The sequence below is a fragment of the Cimex lectularius genome, unplaced genomic scaffold (genome assembly GCF_000648675.2).
Source record: "Cimex lectularius strain Harlan isolate CLEC.00 unplaced genomic scaffold, Clec_2.1 scaffold14, whole genome shotgun sequence".
NCBI classification, from domain to species: domain Eukaryota; kingdom Metazoa; phylum Arthropoda; class Insecta; order Hemiptera; family Cimicidae; genus Cimex; species Cimex lectularius.
In genome coordinates, this window is record NW_019392637.1 from 1,421,795 (window position 1) to 1,446,561 (window position 24,767).

The 24,767-nt window shown below is 38.7% G+C and overlaps 1 protein-coding gene across 3 annotated transcripts; it reads right to left on the reverse strand.

Moving 5' to 3' along the window:
• Window positions 1-384: 384 nt before the first annotated feature.
• LOC106663097 (protocadherin-like wing polarity protein stan) lies at window positions 385-23,450 on the reverse strand. 3 transcript variants are annotated; one of them, XM_014387674.2, is made up of 34 exons: window positions 22,827-23,449; window positions 17,402-17,495; window positions 17,057-17,336; window positions 16,709-16,977; window positions 16,081-16,650; window positions 15,859-16,025; window positions 15,655-15,797; window positions 14,978-15,330; window positions 14,792-14,918; window positions 14,393-14,714; window positions 13,614-14,326; window positions 13,458-13,541; window positions 13,264-13,396; window positions 12,859-13,202; window positions 12,627-12,801; window positions 12,442-12,567; window positions 10,421-10,652; window positions 9,853-10,332; window positions 9,457-9,778; window positions 8,946-9,357; window positions 8,625-8,890; window positions 6,172-6,355; window positions 5,917-6,116; window positions 5,680-5,860; window positions 5,383-5,610; window positions 4,719-5,313; window positions 4,525-4,663; window positions 4,246-4,461; window positions 3,353-3,573; window positions 2,663-3,278; window positions 1,797-2,007; window positions 1,423-1,738; window positions 1,280-1,289; window positions 385-1,200 (listed from the first exon to the last, which is right to left on the reverse strand). In XM_014387674.2, exons 1-34 carry the CDS (start codon window positions 23,170-23,172, stop codon window positions 1,186-1,188), a joined length of 9,090 nt encoding a protein of 3,029 aa, XP_014243160.1. In that variant the 5' UTR covers window positions 23,173-23,449; the 3' UTR covers window positions 385-1,185. The 3 variants fall into 3 exon arrangements, with proteins under 3 accessions (XP_014243160.1, XP_014243158.1, XP_014243159.1); XM_014387672.2 differs by having other exon boundaries at window positions 385-1,289; window positions 22,827-23,450; XM_014387673.2 differs by lacking the exon at window positions 1,280-1,289.
• Between the last annotated feature and the right edge of the window lie 1,317 nt (window positions 23,451-24,767).

Below are 24,767 nucleotides of genomic sequence, written 5' to 3' on the forward strand. Positions count from 1 at the left end.
AGCTTTTTTTATGCCGCTTTTACTGAAAGCATGCTAAATTATCTTGCTAATGCTAATCATTTTTTTAAATAAACAGGGAGGGCCATCTTGTTACAAAAAGTATGCCTCCTTCACATGTCATTTCCAAGCTAGATGAAGAAGTTAAGTTAAATCTGTTATTACCAGGCGATTCCTAGGCAAAAATGAATTGGGGTTTGGATAAGACCATTTTTTGCTAAGGTTAATTGTTTCCGAATTAAATGGGTGTACTATAGAAGTATATACACCCTGTATATACTTAACAAAAAATAAATAAATAAGGCCAGAAATAATGAAGGGGTAGAACAAAAAAAGAAAAGTCCAATATATTTTTTTATCCTTTTATTTAAGACTAAATTTTGAATTTATACGTACAAATGAGATAGAAAAATTACAAAAACGCATTGGCCCGGGGGGGTTGTGGGGTGGGGTGGGGGCACGAAAAACTGAACAACTAGGCACAACCTAAAAAACCCCTCGGACCTTCGGCTGAAAAGCGATACAAAAATAGACAAAAATAAAAATAAAAAATAATTTAAAAAAATGGCGACATGACGAAAAGCTCTCCTTATTTACAATTTCCCTGTAAAAACTAATTTATTATCATTATCATTAAATTAATTATATAATAACCACATAAATAAATATTTTTGTTTTTGCGTTGAAAATATTCGTTATGGCTTTTCAGATATTATTGGCACGCACTCCGAACTTAACGGAACAAAAAAGTCACAATACATAGTTTAAAAAATACACATACACATAGAAACATAAAGAACTAAAGCTAAAAGTTTAAATAAAAAACTTACGTTAGTTAAGTTTTTTTATAACCTATAAAATCACAACCTTTTAAAATGGAATGTAACGTTTAAAAAAAAATTTTCATGGCCTTTTCTATATCTTTTGTTTCAAAGTTGGTAACAGAAACTTAGGGATCTGAAACTGACAAAATACATTTAAAAATATATATAAAAAATATCAAAAACATCCATACAAAACCAAACTATGTCATTTTTACAAATAGCCGAGACCTTAAAGATGATATTTACAGTCACAAGATTTAAATAAAAAATTATATATGTGTTTTAAAAGCATATTGCACTTTCAGTCTGGGAGCCTGTGAAAAACCCGATTAGCGTGAACAAGACACATGATCAGACGTGCGTTTCACTCGTAGCCTTCCTGGAAAAAAAATTTAAAAAAATTAAATTTAAATGAAAAGAAAATACAAAATCCAGGCACCGTTTCTACTGAGACCGACCTCATACTCCCTGTTAGACATGAAACAGAACAAAACAAAATGTTAATTTTTTTAATACAAGAAGAGAAAGTAAAAAAAGGATTAAGAATTTTATGGGGTTATTTTATGTTTTCCTATTTTTTTATTCTTTTTTGTTCCCTTACTCGTTCTCCGATATGTCTGGGTAGAGGTACTCATGGTGCATGGCGAGCGGGCTCGGTGAGCTAGGCAGAGCAGCACTGTAACCAGGCAGGCAAGGCTGCAGGTTGGCGTTGTACGCCCTCGGCGGGAGCGAATGGTCTTCTTCAGCTGTATAAGGGAAGAGGTACTTGTCGCCTAGGCTCGCTTTGTCCTCTTGGTCGGAATAGACATTCCCGATTTTGACGTCATTACCATTCTGCATGTGGTAGTTGTTCACCGGCCCTCCAAGATCGTTGTCAGATATAGTAGACGACGTCCAACGATGCGGCAGCCCTTCGTCTAAAATACTCCGTTTGTTTAATTTAAAAAAAAAAATTATAAATAGACAGTGTCATACCATTTCTGGCCGTCGCATAGACTGCTTTGAAGAGATCTGAGTCTATGTTGAGCTGCGGCGGGTATGAGACGACGTTAGGCGGCGGCCACCTTTTGGACCCTTGGCCGTTTGACGGACGCCCACTTTGACCAGTCAGCGTCGAAGCACGCCTGCTAGACGCCTCCTCATCGCTTGAATGCGAAGATGCGAGTTCGAGGCTGTGTTCCGAACCCTAAAATATCATTTCATTTTACCTAACATCTCATAGAAGAAATATCGCACACCGTTAGGCAGAAATTAGGCCATGACAAAGCTTATACAACAAAATCTAGTTAAAAGAGGACGTGAAACAGTACAAACATAAAATAATCAAAGTGCAATTGAGTACCTTCACAATATCATCACCGGTTTCACCGAATCATACAAAATTTAACTGATTTTTCATGAACTCACCTCAGCCTGTCTCACCAAAGTTGTCTTTATGAGGATTATTATGGAGGATAGGAATAATGGTTGGCATTGTCCGGTGAAATATGACGGGGTACAAGAACTCGTCACCGTGAAAAAGGTTGGGTGATATTGATAATGGTGGTAGGGTGGGAAAAAATAAAATGCCAAAGCTTTACACATTCCTAGGTTATGTTTAGTAATTTTTATGAAATATGTTGAAAACATAAAAACAGCAAAATCTGTTCAATCAAAATTTCACCCACACCAACGGGCTCAGCTAAACTATGACTGAAATATGTAGATCAGTGAGATTTTGAAAGTACCCAATCACAAAAGTTAATCATACTGTTATCCTACATAACCTGACATCAATGAGACCTTATTAATTTGACGGAGGACGATGTGTGTAATGTATTTAAAAATGAATAATAACTGACCTCAGATTCAGACTCGGAAGTGTGGGTGACCCGTCTTTCATGAGAAGGCTCGTAGTTGCTCGTACTCGTGGAGGTGTTGCGCAACTGCGCATCACTTCTGTACGGGCTACTTGAGGTTTTCGTTGTCGACCTTGAAGTGGTCGAGGAATTGGATATGCCCAAGTGGCGGCGCGCCGTCTCTGAAGTACCAGCTCCAGCCGGCCGGTATGCCATTGCAGAGCGAGGTGGAGGCGACGGCTCTGGGGCGTCAGCCGAAGGTGGTACCTTCCCATTAGTGAGACGGAGGACAAGACGACGCAACGTCGGGCTCGTGGCGGCCTGCGAGACCAAAAGAGCGGCACTGTGCAACGGCAACAATACCGCCATGCAAAGTGTCGCCATCGGGGAATGCTCCGACGATGTGACCAAAACAGCCAGCCAGGCTGCCACAAGCAATGGCAGACAGCCGACATTCACCCAAAGCATCGTGCGCAAATTTCCATACGCAACAATATTCTGGTTTACCGTGAAAGCCGCCTTAAGGGACATGAATAGTATAACAAGCTTTACAAATATTATCACCGCTCCTGGCCCTATCATGCTCCATATCACCGACTCGTGTATCGAAATCCAACAGCTGAAAATTTAAAAATTCATTTTATTTACATAAAAGATCGACGAGGGTATTGTAAGAACAATTATAAATCTTACAAATAATAGTTTCCATACTGATCAGGCCGTACCGCAACTGCAAGAGCAACTATGATACCGGGAAGAGCATAACCAAGAGTGTAGTAGTGCATCATCGGGCCACGGTTAACGTCACGGAGTTGTGTTAGCATACGATACAGGTGGATTGAATAGATCAGCGACCACATGAGCGAGCAGAGCCATACGTAGTGCAAACCTATGGCAACCAACTTGCACCAAACCTAAACAAAAGTAATCAAAATAAGCTAAATTTTTAACTAGTGACAAATATTGGCAGAATTAAGAAATTAAAATAAAGATTTAGAAACTAAAGATCTTTTGCTGATATTATAGAAAATTTACCATGAATATGTAGATGTATCAGATATGTAAGATAACCAGTTGGAGGTTATATTTCCCGATATAAAATTGATGGTATTTATCATTACTTGTAAATTCTATTCCTACTTTCATTACACTTGAAGCCAAAAATCTTTAATGTTGTAAGTAGATGTTCATATTACCTTGTAAATTATCTTTGGCAGACATTATGCTAAATTTAGGCTAAACCTTGAGGTTAGCTGTGAGGGATAACCTTAGAGAGGTCATATTTCCAATATAGAATAATGGACGGGTCTTTCTCGTTAGTGATAAATTCAATTTGTAATTTCATTACATTTGAACCCGTACGTTTTCAATATTGTAAGCAGATGCTAATAGTACCATGTAAATTTGTGCCATTATTATGTGAAATATATGACTACTGGCAGGTGCATTGACTGTAGGATAACCACGTGGAGGTTATACTGATATATATAAACCTACATCACACCAGACCGCATCTCACAATTTCCGAACAATCATTAACCTTAAAATAAATTAACAATGCGTAATAGTTACTAATCTGTACTTACAAGGTGGGACGTGAGCGAGGCTTTGCTCGCACCCAAGTAGAGAAGAGCAGCGACGAGTAAACAGCTAGCGAAGTTCCCTTGGATCGACGAATGGTTCGCCTTGCCGACGCGAGACGTCAACTCGATTATGAGTACGCACGTCGCCAGACACCAGATCGAAACACAAAGCCCGATCCATGTGTAAACCTCCTCAGCCTCCGTAGGCTCTCGAACGTACTGTAAATTAAAAACAATTACATGTTGACTAAGACAATAAAAAAAGGGGGAAGATGGGCTTACGTGTTCGGCAACAAGATCGACAAAAAGAGCATGTGTTGAAAGTGTATTGCAAGTACAGTTGACAATTACGATGCTGTGCTTCCACCAGTCGCCTTCGGGCAGTTCCGTCACGCATCCTGCCCTCGTCCATTCTCCAAAGCTAGAAATCATAAATTAAAATTATGCTGGATGAAATTATTTTTGGAATTAATTACCCTCTGATATGAGTCCATCTGACACACTGCGGGTTGCTACGGGGAGATTTGACCGCTTGGTTGAGCCAGAGTTGAATCCTGATGGGGCTTTTCAACCCTGAAGATAGTACAGAACCTTCGCCGTTTGCTGCGACAACTGTAACGACGGACGAGCCGAGCTGTAAAGCTACACCCCAGCGAGTCGTCACCGTCAGGTCGAACCTGTTGGGAAAGAAAGTCGCCCCGTTTCTGTACACGGCATAGGCAAGGGTGGCCGAGGTTTGGGCAGAGCCGCGCATTCGTATCGACACCTCGCCGGGGTTAACGTTCCCAATGCCGAGAAGTTCAAGCGGTATCAAAATGCGAGAGTATTCATCGAACTTGACACCAGATTTCAAGTAGTTGTTGTACTTGGGAAACATGACAGTGGGGGAGGATGCGTTGCCGCCGGATCTAGAGACAAGGCTCGCTGCCTGGAAAGGCGGCTGAAGTATGTTGGTGGTATCTGGCAATATGACCGTCTCTTTGAAACCAGCCATCTGTGTATTGACGGACTGCGATGAAATGACCTCATACCCGTAGAGACTGTCTAAGCTCACTGTGTCCAATCCCAAAACTGACATCACACATTAAAATAATTTTTTTTAAATAAATTTTACAAAAACTTTTATGTTGAATTTTTTACCCATGTTTTCGGAGATCGTCTCAAAAGGCTGCGTGTATGTGTCTTTCATGTTGGATGTAAGAGTGGTCATGTAGAGGGTGAAGAGTGTATGAAGGTGATTCGGTGGTTGGTTCGTTATCTGCTCCACTTCGGGCCAGTAGCGGGCAGTACGGTCAGACAGAAGCTCACCCACCGTCCAGACGAGACGCTGGATGTATCCGGCATCCTGGACATGGCTGAGAGCCAACCCTGACAAAAATACTTGTAGAGATACAAATCAAGTAACCGTAAGTAAGTAATCAAAACATGGGAAAATACCTGTCAGACCGGATTCATACTGGAGCAGTCTCATCGTCAATTCGACACCGATGAGGACATCAGCCCCATAAAGTCTTCCACGGCCTGTTTTTGTAGAATTGAGAGCATTGGCAAGAGATTTCGAAGTCTCCGTAGAGACATAAGTGTTGAGCGAAACATCTCCAGTCTCCAACTGGTTCAACTACAAAAAAAAAAAAGGTTAAGAATATATGATTGAATAAAGTAAAAAGTTTTTACCAGTCGTCGGAGTTGATAAAAGTCGTTCGACGTGCAATTGAACATGTCTGGATCCCTCCAGCCAGGGAGAGCGCGATCGCAGAGCCTCGTCGCCTTCCCGACTGATCCTTGTGGGCACAAAACCGTCGCAGTAGCACCGTAGTCCGTCTTCTCCCACCATATACCCGAGTATTGGCTTCTGGGACAACCGCCATATACAACTGTTTAAAAAAAAAAATTAAATATCACAATTATATTATTCATCAAACAATTTACCTTCGCATCCAAAATGCGTGACCTGGGCGTAAGCGTTCGGACATTGGTCGCAATGCTGACCGACTACACTCTCCTTGCAATCACACTGCCCAGTCACTTGGTCGCATGACGATGACTTACTTCCTAGAGCGTAGCACAGGCAAGGCATGCAGCCTATTTCTTCAGATACATAGTAATAGTTATCCTAAAATATATATATGACACATTAACCAATATTGAACCGACATGACTGCAGAACAAAGAACACCAGGGCAGGCATATAGGAACCTACAAAGAAGACAGTTCCTCACTATAGATGGCACATCTTGAAATGTCAAACATCTGAATATAGAAGATCCAAGTGAGTTGATGTCAGTTCAACGTGTGTTCATCAACTCACAGATGAACAGACATCATCAATAAGTATAACTTGTAAAAAAACTGCCCACTCCACGGTTCATATCTTCTCTATTGATAGGTTGAAAAATTCCAAGTTCTCCGTGGTTGAAAACCTTTATTCAATTTAGTAAATTACATGGACGTTTCGGGCTCCTGGCCCATCATCAGAAACTTTTTTTTATTATTATTACACTAGACCAACTTAGTACAAGTTATACACAGTGATTGTCCTGTAGTAAATACTTCGCATCAGACATTTGATTATAATAAGTCTATCACGAGCCTTTTTTCAGCAATGGAGGAAATCGTTTAAGTTTAAACAAATATATAATAAGGAATAACATTAAATAAATACATATATAAATGAATAACAACCATATGCATAATGTCCACTATCTGCTATATTCAAGCAATGTCCAGTACATCCTGAAGGGTGCGCGGCTTTATCCTCGATGCGATCTTGTTCCCCAGTTGGAAATGTACTGCTCCTTTTACTATTACGGTAATCCGGAGTGAAACTTTCTGAATCTCTCTTGGATTGTTTCGCCGATGGAAGGTATGTTGAATTCCCAGTGCAACTGGGAATTACGCACAAACCACGCTGCATCTACTGCAAACCTCAGAATTTTGTTCTGTAGTACCTGGATTCTTTTGATTTTGGATGGTGAGGCAGTCCCCCCATAATCCGAACCCACAAAGGACCAAAGGTCTTATGATGGATTTATAAATCAGGAGAGATATTTCAGGCTTAAGCCTGGATTTTCTATTCATTAATGGGTACAACATACTGAGACGGGCGTATCCTTCTTGCAGTTTGCCATTAATGTATATATTATAATTTAGTCTCCTGTCCATTTTTATTCTGACGTACTTGACAGCACTGTTGGGAGGGTTCCAGGGAATGGTAGTCCCTTCGGTATTCAATTCGTTTGGGTTGTGGGGTCTTCTCAGAGTAAATATTTTTGCTTCGCATTTGCTGGGGTTGATTGTGAGCTTCCAGGTTTTACAGTAGGAGCTGATTTCATGGAGCGCTGACTGGACAACATTTCACGCCTTTTGGATGTCTGTGCCAGTGGCATATATCACTGTATCGACAGCATAGGCAGCAATGTTTACTTCTTCTGGAGATGGGAAGTTGCTCATGAAAATAATGAATACTATAGGCGACAGCACTGACCCTTGTGGAGTTCCCGAGTTGATACTATTTTCGGTTGAATAGCAATTGCCAACTCTCACTTTAAATTTTTGGTCTTTGTGAAAGGAGCTTAGGACCTCATACAAGTATTTCGGGATTCCCATAGGTTTTGACTTATACCTTAATCCAACGTGCTATCGAAGGCCTGTTTTAAGTCCAAGTTAGCAGCAACTGTATGGCATTTGCCCTCACATCCTTGCACCACATTTTCATAGATTCTGCATATTTGATGGCACGTTGAATGATGTGAGCAGAAACCAAATTGATATACGGGGATAATATCTGCTGAGAAGACAAGGAGGCGTCTCTTTATGCATTTCTCATACAGCTTACCCATGATAGGGAGGAGGCTTATTGGCCTATAACTTTCGGCCTATAATAAAAAAGTATTTATACCTGGACTATGCCAATGTTACATATATATTATTTTTCTACCCCCTTTATTTGTTGAGGGGAATGTCGTCGAAATATATATTTAAACGAAATGTATGTTTTAAAACCATGTTGACGACATTCCCCTCAACAAATAAAGGGGGTGGAAAAATTACTTTTATTTTAAAAAATTGGAAATTACTGACGGGTGGGCCTTCAGATTAGGAATTATACCATGAGATTTCTCTATGTTTAGTTGCTGATGATGGGCCAGGAGCCCAAAATGTCCATGTAATTTAATAAATTGAATAAAGGTTCAACCACGGAGAACTTGGAATTTTTCAACCTATCAATATTTTAATTAAATAAATTTGCTTGATAATGTACTTAGACACTGAAATGTCACAAGAATTAAAGTTTTACTGTTTCACAAAATGACCTGTTTTAAATGGTTTTAAAAAAAAATTATATAATAAAAATGTCATTTTATATGGGGAATACGCCTTACCTTGCAGTAACATGTCCCGTCGGTCTGGTTGCAATGAGGGGAATAACCTTTTGAAATGTCGCAGTTGCACGGGCCACAGTTGGGCTGGCCCCACCAAGTCGAAGGGCAAGAGAGCATTCTTTCATTTTCGCAGTAATCCCCTGTGAAATGCGTGCCATTGCACGAACAGCTGTATCCGACCGGCGAGTCCCTGTCGTTGAAGCAACGACCGCCATTTTCACACGGGTTCAACGAGCATATGTTCTCGCATTCTTCGCCGACATAACCTTGAAATTAAAACGTTTTAACTGGATATGGATCGTATTCGGGATGAAAGAATACCTGTGTTGCATGTGCAGGATGCGGAGAGATCGGAGAGACGGCAGTGACGGTTCGGCGGACACGTGTCGGGGCATTTGGCCTCATCGTCGCACCCTTCACCGACACCCGTGGCCGTAGTCGGGTTCTGTACGAGCTGGAGGCCCTGCCACGAGCCGAGCCTTATGTCTTTGATGCAGCCGATGAACGACTGGTAGCCAGGCTCCATGGCAACGTTCAGCTTCCCGATTAACTGTTTCTGAGGGTTCGTTCTTACAGCACTCGTCGAGCTCCATGTATTGTCCAGCATGAGAACTGCCGTACCACCTGGAGCAACAGATGCAGTCACATGGTGCCACTTGCCGTCTGCAACCCTCCAAGACGTCAACTTGACATGATCCGAGTCTATCGAATATCTCAAATACCCGTTTACAACCTAAACCAGTAATTTTTTATACTTTAAATTAAATCCTTAAAAAAATTGCTAAAAGAAAAAAGATAAAGATTTACAAATGCGTGAATATATGAAACTTACGGTGAAAGATGCTGATGAGTTTTGCCCGACAGATATGCCGAGGATGAAGCTGTCCAGCTGTTGAGTTCTGATGTAAAAGTGGGTCTCCCAAGGAAGCTGGATCGGCCGAAGGATAGGGCTGAAAACGAGCTGGCCGTCGCCGTTGAAACTCCATGCCGGCGGTACGCTCTGCGAGCAATCCAGTCCTGACCATCCATCGGCGCACTGGCATATAAACGTGCCCCATGAGTCTCGACACGTCCCGCCATTCTTACAAGGCGACGACGAACAAAAATTGTCCCTCTCGACGCAGCCAACTTTCGTACCATTGTTCCCGACGAACCTTTGCAAAAATTTACAATAATAATAATAATAATAAAAACAAGCTGAAAATATTTTTTTTAAAATTTTGAATACTTGTTGAGATCGACGAGCTTTTTGTCGATGTGTACGTCGGCTATACAGCCGGCGAACGACTTCTGCTCGAGGTACGGGTGTATGACGCCAGGCGGTAGGCCTCCGAGATGCAAAGGCCCGGTGAGATCGAGGAAACGGTGGCAGCTTTCTGTCACAATGGCACAACGACTCTCGAGCTGATGCGTCTCCCTCGCGGCGCACGTCATATTGAGCCTGTCCCTGAACTTGATAGCGACGGCTGTATCGCAGTCGTCCAGAGATATAGTCGCAGTCTTATTATAATAAAATACCGTCACTGTGTGCCAGTTGCCGTCATTGAGCGGTTCATTTGAAGTCGCGATCACCGTCGTCAATTTAGAACCAAGCGAAAACGAAAACTGCATCGAGTTCCCGAACTGAAGTTCCAAAGCAATGAAATCATGTCTTAGATTATACCTTCCGTTATAAAGGAGAAGTCCATGACTCTCAACTGTGCTGAACCTAAATAAAATTGTAAAAAGAAAAAAAATATATATATATAAATTTTTTTAAACAATATAAATAAAGTATTGTTAAAAATAAATTATACTTTAAAGAAATAAGCATCCTGTTGCGTTGTCTTATAGGCTGGAAAGTGAGGTAAGAGCCTGGATAAAATGAACGCGCCCTCGCTTCGCAAGACCTGCCGTAGTTCCTGAAGCTGCCGCCGGCTTGAGCGCAAGACTCACACGTGTAACCACCAGATTCGAGCGGCGAGCAGGTCGAACCGTCCGGGCAGCCGTCTTTACAACTCTCTGTCAAGTCGGTTTCACACGTTTCACCTGTAAAAAAAAAAATTGTTTATAAAAAAAAATGCAACCTTGCATGTGTTGTCCTTAATTTTCAATAAATAACAATTATTTCCAAATTGAATTTAAAAAATTTAAATCTGTAGCATTGTTTATGCCCCTGTTCACATCTCTGAATTTGAGACCTCCCATTTCCCATTCCCCCCCACAAAAAAAAAAAAAAAAAAACCAAGGGGCGCGTTTTTTGTTTTTGCAGTATGGGGACATTGTCTTCTCCTCAGGGACAAAGTCCAACATAATTTTTTTTTAACAATAGAAAGTGTTCTTTATTTTTATTTATTTATTTTATTTATTTATATATATATATTTTTTTAAGATACTCCGAGAAGTGTAATTTTCATTTTGTTTGCGAGGCCTTCACATAATTGTTCTTTTGTAAACTGAACAGTAATTAATAAGAAATTTGTTTACTTTAAATTCATATTGCTTCATTTTTATTTATTTTGTAATTCCGACTCACGACGAATGTTGACACTTGCAGCTGTAAAACATACCTACGTGTCACATAAGTGGGAAAAAATTCTTTTTCACAGGGGTGGTGATATGTAGGGGAATTTACAAATGAAATTATGGGTCTTAGAGGGTGTTCAGGTTTATGTGTTGAGTAAAGTAACATATCTATGATTGCAAAAAAAACAAGCAAAATTCTACAGTTTGAACACAAACACAATTTCGACTTCAACAATCCAAAAATATTACACATAGAACAAAACAAACATAAACTTTTTGGAAACGGTTTACTTCAACAGAAATATACACAGCATCAATTACAGAACATACACATATAAACTCAGTCGCAGCTATGCCAATATCATTAATCAAATTCAATATCGATAAAATACATATATCATCACATCACACAAAACATAATATAACATTTATACATTCATCACATTCCACACATCAAAATTTTTACATAGTCTAATTTTTCAACAATTTAGCTTTCCTTTTCCTGAAAGGACAATCTAGCCGAACCATTACCAACGTTTTTTTTCCCATCATCGGCTCTTTTCACCTCAAAGAAGCCAACTCCTTAAACAAAAATGTTTTTCTATTCTGACTTCCTTCCCCACCCCTTCAAAATCCAACGTATATAAACAAAACAGTTTGACAAATCTCAACAAAATCTCACTGGCACTCTCAACACGATACGCAAGAATGGCACAATTACGCAGAAAACAAACATTTTGAGTGAGTAGAAATACTTTGAATATAAAAAATATTTTTATTTTTTTGCATTATATAAATTCACTTTTTTCCACATACATGTTTTTGTTAAATTTAAACAATGTTTGTAAATCCCAGGCCCTGAAGATGATCTCAATAAAGAGATGTTGGCACGATAAAGAAAATGTTTTTCTGCAACCTACATCACACCAGACAGCATCTCACGATTTCCGAATAATCATAGACTAACGGTCACTAATCAACACCCACACAAGTTTCAGCTTATTTTATTTTGTTTTTTGAATTGATTCAAGTTATATTATTGTTGCCAACCAGACTGGCTATCTCATAGGGTCCTTGGAAGGGGGGAGAAAAAAACAAAGTGTGGCATCTGAACTTTATATTCATTGCTACCAGCACCACAACTCGGGTTGGTTGTCACGAAACCCGTGGCAATACCTGCTGGGCTGTTTATTGATTCTCATTTTGTTAAATTTCACCTAGACTTCCAAAGGAATTACAGGAAGATTTTGATTTGCATTAACAGAATTAGACGATGTGTAAACATCAGTTGTTTTTTTTTTTTTTGCCGTACCTGAAAATCCAGGTTTGCAGAGGCACGTGAAGCCACCTTCAGCCTGGAAGCATTCACCACCGTTCTTGCATGGGTTCGAGTAGCAAAGATTGACTTCTGTGTCGCACAAATAATGTTCCTTTTTTCCTAAAAACCAAAATATCATTACAATTTGCACCGTCAGTTAAAAATATGTCATAAATTACCGATAAACCCTTTTGGGCAACGGCAGGCGAACGTCGTGACCGGATAAATAGGCCTGAAAAGCATCGTCTCGCTTGCGACAAAGCCGGACGCATTTCCGAACTTGAGTATTGTGATGCACTCCTCAAAATTCAAGCATGGCTCTCTTACGCACAGGTTGTCATCGAATTGCAAGACCTGGATGAACAGGAGAAATTATACGGCATTTTATTCGATCGGAGGGTGACAGCTTACCTGAAGAGTTGAAAGCTTGTTGAGTAGGGCCCGATTGAGGTGTACGCGCTCTTGGAGCAACTGAGCCGGGAGCATGTACCCTTCGGGCTGTCGGACTGAAAAGCTGACGTTGAGTATCCTTGTATCGCCGACATCCGGGTCATCCTGCGCGCTGAATACATACACATTATGCTTAGGGCACGGTATGATTGCAGCGATCGCCTCGATGAAGTAGCTATACAACGGCGATAGAAATGCATCGACGGTCATCTCGGCAAGGCGGACCGTCACCGAGTTCATGAGCATGTCGTCAGTTATAAGACGCACCGTCAGTTCCATCCAGGCTTTCACTTCATTAACGCCATCTTTTTAATAAACAAAAATTTATAAAAACAATTTTTTGTTTAATTTTTAATTTTTTTTTACCAGAGACAGAAACTTCCATTGTAGCGACTTTCGGTACGTTGGTGTTGAGCTGAGGGGAGAGAGTCAACTCTCCCGTACTTTCGTTGAGCGATACCAGATGGGCGTTATTACCCGAGATCAATCTATACCTTAGCTGTGCATAAAATTGACAATTTAAATAAATTAAATTTTAAAATTAAATAATACATCCGTACCTTGTCTGTGACATCCGCATCTGTAGCAGGGATCTTGCCAATAGGCCCTGATGGAAAACACTCCCGGAAATTGTTAAAAATCACCTAATTAATAGACAATAAAATATAAATTACAAAATTAAATGAAAAATGGACTTTTTTTTTTATTAAAAATACCTGAAAGTCTGGCAGAATAGGCGCGTTGTCGTTGACATCAGTTACAACGACGGTCAATCTGGCGTCGGAACGCAGAGGAGCCGAAGTGGCCCTGATGACAATCTGGTATTCCTTTTTGTCACTTTCATAGTCCAGTTCCGTGAGTGTGATCAATTCAGCGCGGTCTGAACCAGCCCTTCTCTGCAGCGAAAAGCTCGACGCGTCATCACCGCCGATAATCGAATACTGTACGATCGCATTAATCCCTACATCAGGGTCGGAAGCATAGATTTCACCGACGGTCGATCCAACAGGCGAATTCTCCGGTATGTATAGTGTGAGCCTGTCGGAGGAGAAGGTCGGCGGGGAATCATTGACATCTTCAATGTTGATAGTTATAACAACGGACGACGATAAAGGTGGTGTAGCTCGGTCTGAAGCGATAACAACGAGTTTGTAAGAAGCGACGCTTTCCCTGTCTAAAGCTCTGTTTACGCGTACGACGCCTGTAATCGGCTCCATGATAAATGTGTCAGTTTCTTCAAGGCTATAGCGAACACGCCCGTTCAACCCGACATCCGAATCTGTAGCCGACACTTGTATCACACTCGTACCTATCGGGACGTCCTCCGATATAGACACTGTGTAACCTTCTTGTAAAAATTTCGGAGCGTTGTCGTTGACATCCGTCACCGTTATTTCTACATCCGTCGTGTCTGACAACTGAGGTGTTCCTGTAAATCAAAATTTTAACAACTGATTTTTTTTTTTTTTTTTTAATTAAAAACAAAAAAAATTACCATTGTCTCGGGCTGTGACGCTAAGAAGGTAACCGGAAGTGGTCTCACGGTCAAGTGTATCTGTAGTTATAACAGCACCAGTGTCAGCGTTGATGGTAAAATGATCCGTTTCAGATGTAAGGCTGTATGTTATCTGCGCATTTACACCCGTGTCGCCGTCCGTGGCCGACACGACGAGTACCGTCGTGCCAACTTTGGCATCTTCTGGTATTGTTGATGAGTACGGCGCATTGTCAAAGAGCGGTGCGAATGTATTCGCATCTGTTATATTCAGATAGACGTTAGCAGAGTCGTACCTGCCGCCTGAATCCGTCGCCCTGACCTGTAAAAAAAATTTAAATATTTATGAAAAAAAAAATGTTTTATAGTTTAAATTATTATTTAAGAAAAAATGGTTACAATGAGGACAAAACGTTTTTCCTGCTTGTAGTCCAAAGGTTGTGCCACTGTTATGAGACCTCGCCCATTCTGGGTCGTAATTGCAAACCTCCCCCTCGTATTTCCACTTGAAATCTCGTAATGAAGCCTGGAAGATAATAAAAACCTTAATTTAAAAAAAAAAAGTCAGTGTCTTTGTTAACTCACCTCGGGTTTTCATCAGGGTCGGTCGCATGTACAGCGACAACTGACGTGCCAGGAGCGATGTCCTCCTGAAGATTTGCTGAGTACTCCTTCGGGCTGAAGACTGGGTCGTTGTCGTTCGTGTCCTGTATGTCGACGGATACAGTCGCCGTGCCTGTCTTGCTAGGCGTTCCGTGGTCAACGGCGAGCACTTCGAAATGGAGCTTCGGCTCGGCCTCTCGGTCGAGGTGTTTGTTCGTGTAGAGCCAACCGCTCACCGGATCGACTGAGACGGGCAGATTACCTGGATTGAAGTGAGACGAGATCCTGTACTCGATCTCCGAATTTTCCCCCTCGTCACCATCATATGCTTGCACCTAACAACAGAAAATAATATTACAAACCAAATTGTATATTTTGTCTTGTTTAATACAGAAATTTTAAAAAAAATCATAATATTGAAAATAAATTAATATAAACACCAATGATTGGATAATAATTCAAAATGTAATCTCCTGAAAGAAGACAACCATGATGTTTCCAAGCTTCTCCTCATAACTTTTTATTTTAATATTCTTTAAGGTAATTATTAAAATATTATTTATATATATAATTAAATAAATTTGAATGATTATGAGAAATAGATGATGAAATGTCGTATGAATTGAAGTTTCACTGTTTAACAATAAATAAAAACTTACCCTAACGATTGAAAAACCGACGGGGACATTTTCCGATACGGATTCTTGAAAAAGAGACGTGTAAAACCTCGGTGCGTTGTCGTTGTAATCTTTAACGTTGACAAGAACTTGTGTCGTGTTGGATTTCCCTGGCGAACCACCATCTGATGGTGGGTAAAAAAAAATCATCCAATGTTCAGATTTTAAAAGATTCAAATCAAATACCTTGCGCCCTGATGACTAGTCTGTAGCTCCGTACTGCCTCGTAGTCGAGAGGTTTAACGAGAGTGAGTTCACCGTTTTGTGAATCGATGGCGAATTGACCTTGCGTGTTGCCTCCGATGATGGCATAACGCAATGCGCCATTCGGTCCTGCATCGGCGTCTGTAGCTCTATAAATCAAAAATAATAAAAGTCTGTAATAGAAAATTGTTTGATGTTAATTACTTGATATGGGCGACAACTGGGTTGGAAAAGCTTGTCTTTTCCTCTTCCGGAAGTTCGACGGTGATCGTCCTTTCGCCAAACTGTGGGTAGTTATCATTTTCATCTTTGACCCTGACGACGAGGCTCACGGTGGAGGTGAGACGCGACGCGAGAGGCTGCGCCGAATCGCTGGCTTGAGCGACGATCGTATACACTTCAGTCGTCTCTCTATCGAGGGGCTGGCGCGTCGTGACTAAACCGGTTTGCGGATCGATTGAAAATACGCCTTCGCCCGTGTCAAGACCTCCCGATTCGACATCGACCAAAGCATATTCGATCTGCGAGTTTATACCGATGTCTAGGTCGGTCGCTCGCAGCTGGGCGACGACTGTTCCAATCGGGGAACTCTCGCTCAGGCTCGCTTCCGTGTTGCTCACCCCTCCGCCTAGATTTGCCCCTTCAAACTGTGGCGCGTGGTCGTTGACATCGCCCACGTTGACCTGGAGTGTTGTGGTTGCCGAACGGCTTTGTACAGCACCACCGTCCTCGAACATGGCCGTTATCCGGAAATAATGTACATCCATCATCTCACTATAAAATAAAATTATTATTTAAAACAAAAACAAAAAGTGAAATTATTTGGTCTTACCGGTCGAGCCTTGCAGTCGTTGTGACGATACCATCATTAGAGCCTATGGTGAATAATGCAGACGACCTGGCATCGAGCAAAGAGACCATGCTGTACCTAGTACCAGGGTGTGATATAGCTATGGTGCATACTTCGACCCCGGGAGCCTGCTCTTCCAAGACCGTCGCAACATACAAAGGCTTATCGAAAGTCGACTCACCTAGTCGTAGCGTCCTTCTCACTCTACCCGTGTCGAACATCAACTCCGCCGGTTTGAACCAAATCGAAACCTTTTTTTTATAAAAAGGTTAAAAAAAAATTTTATACAAAATATTATTTTAATAAAAAATTAGTTAAATGTTGTTTTACCTTTAACTCGCTATGGCCGGGCGAGATGATCGGCACCTTGCCTGAACATGTGTATGCGATTGGGACTGTGACTGTCGTCGTTCCGGACTGGTCAACACAGATGTCAGAACGTCCGACGACCAAGTCGCCGTTGCGACCTTCGACAGCAAACCGAGGGTCATCCGGGCTGCTGAAGTCGACGCTGCATGAACTGCGGACGGTTGATGGTATCAATGAATGGAGGTGGCCGAGCTGTTGTGAAGCCTTCAGACACACCTCCTTCGTCACTCCATTTGTATCCCTACAATTTTTTTTTAATATGAAAAAAACTAATTAACGAAAAATCAATAAAGCAAAACTACTCACCTGTAGATGGGAAAAGCGAAAGAAGCTATGGTCTCGCATGGCCAATTTTTCGCCTCGGCAATCCTTTCTTCAGCCTTGTTCACCACCATGCCATCTATATTGAAACAATAATAATTATTGATAAAGAAAAATGGTTGTTTTTGTTATTATCGGGTTGAAATGGAAAGGCAGGAAAGCGTACAAAACGGAATGGCATGGGGGAAAACAGTGTGACTAGGCGGACCGTTTCTAGAATACAGCTATAACTTCCATTCTTCTTCTACAAAAATCTGTAAATAATCTTGTTGGGTGGTGTTCATGCAACAACATGGAACTGAATGTAATTAAGTGTAGGAATTAGTCTTGGACGTGATGTCTTCTACAATTATGCCCAATTATGCCATACAGGGTATCCAATTGGACAGGAAGGCTTTGGAATCACCTACTCTAGCAACTTGACATTTAACTTGCATTGCACCTCAATAATTAATAAGGCAAATCAAATGTCATATTTCTTACATTGAACTTCAAACAATTTCAAGGATGAAAAAAAAACAATGATTGTACAACTATAGTCCCATTTTAGAATACTGTTTAGTTGTTTGGTTACCGCATCAGAAAATATTATTTCAATAGAAAATAAACAGCGACGATTTATTCGCACTCTCTGGTTTAAATTTACTAGAACATACTTGGATACACCGTACGAACTTATTATGGAACAGCTAGATGTAAGACGAGAAAATAATGACCTGATATTTTTTTACAAAGCCTCAAATATGACCGAATGTCCACAAATAATCAATCTGCTAAATTTCCATGTTCAACAATGTAGCTCCAGAGAGGAAATATTATTTTCAAAAACTGATTATAATACAAATGAATTAAAATTTAGTCCGAATCCACGACTCATGGAACCGAGTAACAAAACATATATTGTGCCATTTTTAACTTTCCTTAAGTCAATTTATTTATTGTTCATTTTTTTTTTTTTTTTTTTTTTTTTTTTTTTTTTTTTTTTTTTTTTTTATTGATCAGAGCAATTGTGTTTGCTTTGTTTATATATTTTATTGTTAGTTGTTTTCATTAATTTTTTATCATTCCTTCTCAATTGCTTTTTATTTATTTATGTTTTTGCTGTTTTTATTAAAATTTTTATCATTCTTTCTCAATTCCTTTTTATTTGTTTATATATTTACGTTGTTTTCATTAAATTTTTATCATCCCTTCTCACTTGCTTTTAATTTGGGTATATATTTTTGCTGTTTTTTATAAAAATTTTATCATTCCTTCTCAATTCCTTTGTATTTGTTTATATATTTTGTTGTTAGGTGTTTTCATTAAATTTCTATCATCCCTTCTCACTTGCTTTAATTTGTTTATATATTTTTGTTGTTGTAATTAAATTTTTATAATCCCATCTCACTTGCTTTTAAATTGTTTATATATTTTTGTTGTCTTCATTAAATTTTTATCACTCCTTCTCACTTGCTATTAATTTGGGTATATATTTTTGCTGTTTTTATAAAAAAAATTTCATTCCTTCTCAATTCCTTTATATTTGTTTATATTTTTGTTGTTAGGTGTTTTCATTAAATTTCTATCATCCCATCTCACATGCTTTTAACTTGTTTATATATTTTTGTTGTCTTCATTAAATTGTTACCACTCCTTCTCACTTGCTATTAATTTGGGTATATATTTTTGGTTTTTATAAAAAAAATTTCATTCCTTCTCAATTCCTTTATATTTGTTTATATTTTTGTTGTTAGGTGTTTTCATTAAATTTCTATCATCCCTTCTCACTTGCTTTTAATTTGTTTATATATTTTTGTTGTCTTCATTAAATGTTTACCACTCCTTCTCACTTGCTTTTAATTTGGGTATATATTTTTGCTGTTTTTATAAAAAAAAAATTCATTCCTTCTCAATTCCTTTGTATTTGTTTATATATTTATATTGTTTTCGTTTAGTTTTTATGATCCATTCTCTCTTCTCTTTTTCTTTCTTTTTTTATACATTTCTGTGGTTTAATTAAATTTCTATGATTCCTTCTCACTTCTTTTATATTTTTATACACATGGGTATTATGACAAAATACTTATAATGTTTTATTTACTTTTATCTGTTTATATATTTCTGTTGTTTTCGTTTAGTTTTTATGATCCATTCTCTCTTCTCTTTTTCTTTCTTTTTTTATACATTTCTGTGGTTTAATTAAATTTCTATGATTCCTTCTCACTTCTTTTATATTTTTATACACATGGGTATTATGACAAAATACTTATAATGTTTTATTTGTGTTTGTTATGTTGAATATGTCCATATTTTTAATTGTTGTTAATTGTATATTATTATTTATGTTTCAATTATTAATTATTATTTACGTATACTTTAAACTTTTATAAAACTTGTAACTGGGTATATTTACCCGAATAAATACGATATAGATATTTGTTAATTCATTTAATAGTTTTAAGAACAATTTATCGTTATCTATATTCTCTCGTTTTGACGAAAGCCGGTAATAAAGATATTATTATATGCATGTCCATTCTATGCATCGAAACATTATCAAATTAAATACACTTCTCCCCATAGACCATATTAAAATAGCTTTCAAAAACCACAAAACAGTACACAAACTTTTTTTTCCAAAGTCAAAGACCCAACATGTACTTTATACAATCAATTGCGTGGAATGTCCAAGCTACATACATTGCAGTAATATTGCAATATCTGAAAAAAATGTAAGAAAAAAAAACACATCTAATACAGTGAAACACTAAAAACTGATCCCAAAGCTTTGCCACAATTTTTGAAAATCGCAACAACTTTTAATTTTTTTAATTGGTGATCGTGAAATGCGGTCTGGTGTGACAGATTTTAGAAAAACATTTTCTTTATCGTGCCAACGTTTCGATCTTTATTGAGATCATCTTCAGGGCCAGGGATTTACAAACATTGTTTAAATTATACAAATATATGTACACAATTTAAACAATGTTTATAAATCCCAGGTCTTGAAGATGATCTCAATAAAGATCGAAACGTTGGCACGATAAAGAAAATGTTTTTCTAAAACCTACGTCACACAAGACCGCATCTCACCTTCCCCAAATAATCATTAACTAACGGTCACTAAACACCACACATTTAATTTTTTTACCAAACACGGAAAAAAAAATTTACTAACGATAATTTATAGAAATGGTTTGCACAGACACTACAGAGCATTAATTAGAGAACAAATACACGCAAAATCTGCCCTAGCAATGCCAACATCATAAATTTAAAAAACCATTAAACTATATTTTTTTATATCCCTTTCCTTCATTATCGTCCATAATAATTAAATTTCTTTCCAATAATACAATAGTAGAATAAACCCCAATCCCTGTTCTCGATTTACTTTGAGCCAAATAAAACTATGATCAAAGAAAATTTCCCAGATTTTCCATGTTCCCCACCGATCAAAATCATACACAAACATTTGGACTATAACTATCACTAGATATTAAATATTAATTTGATATTATATTTATACTAGATATTAATTAGATATTAGATTATATTTATACAAGATATTAAATATTAATAACTATGATTATTATAATAACTACTAATAAGTACACTAAAAACTAGAAAAAATAATTTTAATGTATAAAGTAAATTTAGTAAAATTAGCAATTAAAGATTAAAAATTAAAGTCACTTACAGATAAATTAATGTTATTTGGATATCTAGATAGATTTGAACATGCGAGAAAAATAAAGTAAAGTGAATGAGAAAACATAAAAAAAAAAAAAGACTCCAACATAAGTTTGAATTGTTCACCAAAAACAACAAATTATCTAATCATAGTTATTGTAGACCAAATAAAATATTTTATTCGAAATTTATATTATTTAAATTTGTTTTCTATAATTTTTTTCCCCAATCAAAATGTGTTTTGTAATTCGCCCAGGCTCTGAAGATGACCCAAATAAAGGTCGTAACGTGCAAAAAAAATATGAAAAAGTTTTTTTTTCCAAAATACTTCATTCCTGAAACATCACACAAGAATGGCACCACACTTTATGTGAGTATGAAATTTTTGTTCAAAATTTATATTATCTACATCTGTTTTCGGTAATTATTTTTTTCCCCAATCAACATGTTTTGCAATTCGCCCAAGCACTGAAGATGACCCGAATAATGGTCGAAACGTGTCAATATATGCAAGAAAATAAAATGAAAATCTTTTTTTCTAAAATAATTCAATCTAGAAACAAGATACAAGAAACACAAGAGTTTAGTGGGTGAAAGATAGATAGAGTGTGTGTATGAGTGTCAGAGAGACAGAGATTGAGTGTGAGTGTGTGTGTGTGTGTGTGTGTGTGTGTGTGTGTGTGAGAGAGAGAGAGAGAGAGAGAGAGAGAGAGAGAGCGAGAGAGAGAGAGAGAGAGTGAGCGAGAGTGAATGAGTTTAGTAGGTGAAAGAAATATAGTGATAGATAGATAGATAGATAGATAGAGATCGAGAGAGTGAGAGAGAGAGAGAGAATGAATTAGTGAGTGAGAGTGAATAAGTGGAAGAGAGAGGAGAGAGTGAGTGAGAGTGATGAGTTTAGTGGGTGAAAGAAAGATAGAAATACTAATAGAGATAGAGAGAGAGAGTGAATGAGTGTCAGAGACAGAGACTGAGTGAATGCGAGAGAGAGAGAGAAGAGAGAGAGAGAGAGGAGAGAGAGAGGAGAGAGAGAGAGAGAGAGAGAGAGAGAGAGAGAGAGAGAGAGAGAGGAGAGAAGAGAGAGNAGAGAGAGAGAGGAGAGAGAGAGAGAGAGGAGAGAGAGAGAGGAGAGAGAGAGAGAAGAGAGAGAGGAGAGTGAATGAGTGCAAGAAAGAGAGAGAGAGAGTGAGTGAGTGAGAGTGAATGAGTGCAAGAGAGTGAATAAGAGAGGGGAGTGAATGAGAGAAAGAGAGAGAGAGAGAGCGAGTTAGTGACAAAGGACTGTTACATGAACGACCGCAGAACTTTCTCATTTCTTAAAAAATCTTCCAGACGCCAAAGAATAGACAAACGCTTGTTTCGACTTGAAAAAACAAATGGTCGGTCTAATTGTCAAACTGGACAAGTGATAAATTGATCAAACCTAGTGACTAAATGTTTAAGACCATAGAATCTGGATAAACGTTTTATTTCAATAGAAAAAAAAAAGTTCAAAACGGGGCAAATCTTTTAATTTGGACTGTAACTACTGTTGGTAACTGACGTCTAAATGACCTAATTTTCTTGTAAAGTCAACCTTTAAGTCTTGGATCAAAGTAGAAATGGCCAAATTTGGAAAGTGAGTGACAGCCGTACCCATGTGGGGTACTATGAGAGTCTTATCATGGAGGAACGACCTATTTGTGAAAAATGTCATTGGATTGTTGCTGTTTTTTTAAATATAAAATTCAAGTACCTTGAAATGAGATGAGCCGGGCGCATCCTCTGATGAGCACTCTCAAAGGCACAGAAACGTAATCCAAACTGGTGTTTGAGTAAGAGTCAAGGTATATAGTAAACAGGTCCGGATACCTCAATCCACCGCACTCCACTTTCCTCCTCAGTACCACTTTTCCCGTGTGCTTCTCCACGTGGAGCAGCCTTCTGACGAACACGGCACTCTTCTCCGCGTTGATCGCATAGGACCGGCCGCCCGGGAGGCCGCCGTCGAAAACCAGGCCCGGCTCGTCTTCCGCGCTCAGGGCGATCAGATAGGCGCCGCAGCCGACGACCAGACCGAGAAAGACCGGCGGTAAGATCATTTCTCACTTCTGACGACGGTTTACGCCGCCTTGAAAACATATAACTGTCGTTTTGATTTGTTTGTCTTTTTTCTGTTTTGTTTTTGTCCTTATCGTTTTGAAAGGACGCGACGGCGGTTGCGGCCACGAAGCGATCCGTCGGCCATTTTGCTCTCGACTGGCGAGTGGCGAGTAGCGAACGGACGCCGACGACGGCCGAGAATCGATCCCCGCATTCCGCGACCCCCTCCACTAAACAAAATTCTCCACAACCGCGACCACATTTCCTCATCCAATTTTCTTTTTGTTATCCGTTTATTTCTCTCATTTTGATATGAATTTTAATTGCTTTCAATATAGAGTAGGTACGAAGAATTGTACCTTTCGGGGCGTCTTGTTTCAGTGAACTAGGTTTTGAAGAACTGTAGTTCACTAAAAGAAAGGACACCTGTCAATGCAGCTCTTTCACGGGAATAGTTCGTTCACAAATCTCTAGAAGACATTCGAAATTGGCTAAGGTGTTCCTTTTGATGAATAGGTCTTTTAATGGAATAGTTCGTTTGAACTAGTTCTTTCGTGGACTAGTTCGTTCACGAACTACACATCTCTAAAAAAATCGAAATTGGCCGTCGTTCCTTTTGATGAAGTTCTTTTAATAGAATAGTTCTTTAATGGAATAGTTCGTGCATGAACTACTTACCTCTAAAGAAATTCGAAATACGCTGTCCTTCCTTTTGATGAATAGTTCTTTTAATGGAATAGTTCGTTTGAACTATTCTTTCGTGGACTAGTTCGTTCATGAACTACACATCTCTAAAAGAAATTCGGAATGAGCTAAGTAGTTCCTTTGATGAATAGTTCTTTTAATTGAATAGTTCGTTGAACTAGTTCTTTCGTGGACTAGTTCGACCATGAACAACACATCTCTAAAAGAAATTCGAAATACTCTAAGTCGTTCCTTTTGCGGAATAGTTCTTTTAATGGAATAGTTCATTTGTACTAGTTCTTTCGTGAACTAGTTCGTTCATGAACTACATATCTATAAAAGAAATTCGAAATGGGCTAATTAGTTTCTTTTGCTGAATAGTTCTTTCCAATTCCTACTTTACACCGATACCCATTTCTACATGATCGATTTTTTAGATGATCGGTAATTCTGTTTCGATAGTTTTAACGATGTTCATTTGATTGTAACGATACAAACCATGATGTATGTGCAATTCAGGAATGAACTAATTCAAATGAACTACTTCACAAAAGAGCTACATAGATCGGTCTTTCATTTTAGTGAACTATAGTTCCTTTTCCGTTTCTTCAAAAAGCATGAATGAAGTACCACGTTCATTGAACGTGTGCAATTCAGGAATGATTATATTGACCTGTCGTCCTTTACATATTTTGATGTTAGAATGTAAATAAACATTTGAGATGCCTTCGTTCATCTTCAATTTGCGAATCATTTCTTTTAGTCTTACTCTGGCGTTCTTCTATCCCAAACGGGACACTTAAACGTTTCGTGACATCCCTGGAAATCGTGGCCGACGAAGTTTCACGTGGATCTTAGAGAAATGGCGTAAACCTTTCACTCCGTGGGGCCTTTCAGGGTATCGGCCCAG